Here is a 2,500-nt window from a genome sequence, read left to right as displayed (position 1 = left end):
GTAACTTCGTCAAACGGCTCAGCTCTCCTCTGATCTTTAAGTGCCGGATATGCCATTCCAGGTACTCCTTGTCTGCTTGGCCGCTGTTGCCTTCGCTCGCCCCGACGGCGACGCCGAACTGCTGCTCGACGAGCGTGTGGATCACGGAGATGGCAACTTCCAGTACACCATCGAGACGAGCAACGGCATCTATCAGGAGACCGTCGGGACCCCAGGTGCCGAGGGCCAGAGCAACATGGTGGGATCCTACAGGTAAAGCATACAGGGCATGGGAGAGCCTTCCCTCCTGAAGGATGTCAGTAATCTGTAGACGAGACCCTGACGCTACCGTTACTGAAACGGCGCATTCTGTCTCCCTTTCTAGGTTCACCGACCCCGATGGCAACGTCGTAGAAGTCCGATTCACCGCCGATGAGAATGGTTTCGTGCCCGAATCTGACGCCATCCCACAGCCTCCTCCTCTCCCTGCCCACGTTCCTGAGCTCCTTGCAATCGCCGAGCAACAGCAAAGAGACGGAGTCGAGTTCGATGACCAAGGATTCCCAATCTAGATCAGCAGACACGAGACTTAGGACCCAGCCATCATTTTCTCTCTTCATGTTTCTTTTGCCGAGGAAAGCAAAACTTGTGACCGCAGTTTTAGGATATTCTCCAGCCTACACAATCCAATAAATATGGTTCATGTACAGTACATTATATTGTTTTAAGAAATGACAACATTTTATTTCCCTGTAATTTCAAAACTCGAAAGGGATTGTATACAGATGCGCAAACACATCTATATCTCAAGCTTCGGTTAATTTGGCTATTTGTCATTTCATCTTTCTATCACCTTCACTACAATGATACCCGAGAACACAGAAGCGCATACACATATACCCAATCACAAAACTATATATCAACACAACACAACATCAACACAAATATCAACACATAACACACACACACGCACACGCACACACACGCACACACACACACACACACACACACACACACACACACACACATACACGCACCCATACACACACACCCCTCCACACACACACACACACACACAGACAAGCACACACACATATGTGTGTGTGTGTGTGTGTGCGTTTGTGTGTGTGTGTATATTATATATATATAAATATATAATATATATATAATATTCATATATATATTTCATATATATATATATATATTATATAGAGATAATATTAGATGAGAGAGAGTATATAATACGCAGGAGAGAGAGAGAGAGAGACACAGAGAGAGAGAGACACATATACACATAGATATAGATCATACTATGGTATATATATATACATAGTATATTATATTATATATATATATATAGTATATAATATATATAATATATTATATATATATATATTAATATATATATATATATACATATTTCTGTGTCTAATCTAAATATCATATTGCGTGTACTCGATTCACTGATATCGGCAGACCAATGTTACAATTGGAAGGGAGAAATATCTCTCTCTCCAACCGCATTTATGTTCAAATCGAACAAATAGATGTATTAAGACGCCTCGGCCATGTTCTTGCATTTTTATATATGCATGTGTGGGTGTGTGTAGATATATCAATATGTGTGTGTATATATGTTTCATTCTGTAAGTGTACATGTATAAATGTGTGTGTGTTATTAATATATATATATATATATATATATATTGATTATATATATATATATATATATATATATATATTATATATATGTGTGTGTGTGTGTGTGTGTATATATTTTATATATTTTTTTAATTTTTATTTTTTATATATATATAGTATATATATATATATATATATATATATATATATATATATATATATATATATGATATATATATATGTGTGTGTGTGTGTGTGTGTGTGTGTGTGTGTATATATGTTATATATATATATAATATATAGATATATATACATGTATATATATATATTATATAATATTATATGCTATATGCGTATCATATATATATGGTATATACATATATAAATTTTATACAATAAATATATATGCATACATATATATATCTATATATATAAATATATAAAATATATATCTATATAGATTATACATATGTATGTATATATATATATAAATATATGTATATATATATATATATATATATATTATATATATATATATACATATATATACATATATATATTCATATATATATATACTCACCACACACATTATATATATATATATATATATATATATATATATATATATTTATATATATTTAATTTTTATATACATATATATATATATATATATATATATATATATAGGTAAATATGTGTATGCATATAATAATTTATGAATTTTATATATATATATATATATATATATCAATATATATATATATATATATATATATACATATATGTATATATATATATACATAAATATATATGCAGATACATATATATATGTATATATATACATAAAAATATATTATATATATTATAACTATATATATAA

At 30.5% G+C, this 2,500-nt stretch overlaps 1 protein-coding gene across 3 annotated transcripts in view; it reads left to right on the top strand.

The window, feature by feature from the left end:
• LOC122245701 (cuticle protein AMP1A) overlaps positions 1-2,500 on the top strand; it is a 5,021-nt gene that overhangs the window by 229 nt on the left and 2,292 nt on the right. The window contains exons 2-3 of one of the 3 annotated variants that reach the window (XM_043003624.2): positions 62-252; positions 365-711. In XM_043003624.2, coding sequence (XP_042859558.2) covers positions 62-252; positions 365-551 — 378 coding nt within the window. In that variant the 3' untranslated portion in view covers positions 552-711. Of the gene's footprint in view, positions 1-34; positions 253-364; positions 712-2,500 lie in introns of those variants that run through there. The other 2 variants (XM_086546057.1, XM_086546058.1) reach the window with 2 other exon arrangements.

The sequence above is a fragment of the Penaeus japonicus genome, unplaced genomic scaffold (genome assembly GCF_977035675.1).
Source record: "Penaeus japonicus unplaced genomic scaffold, GWHDUDI00000001_assembly GWHDUDI00000017, whole genome shotgun sequence".
NCBI classification, from domain to species: Eukaryota; Metazoa; Arthropoda; class Malacostraca; order Decapoda; family Penaeidae; genus Penaeus; species Penaeus japonicus.
The sequence above is the reverse complement of the archived record's forward strand: the minus strand, read 5'-3'. Positions and strand labels throughout refer to the sequence as shown.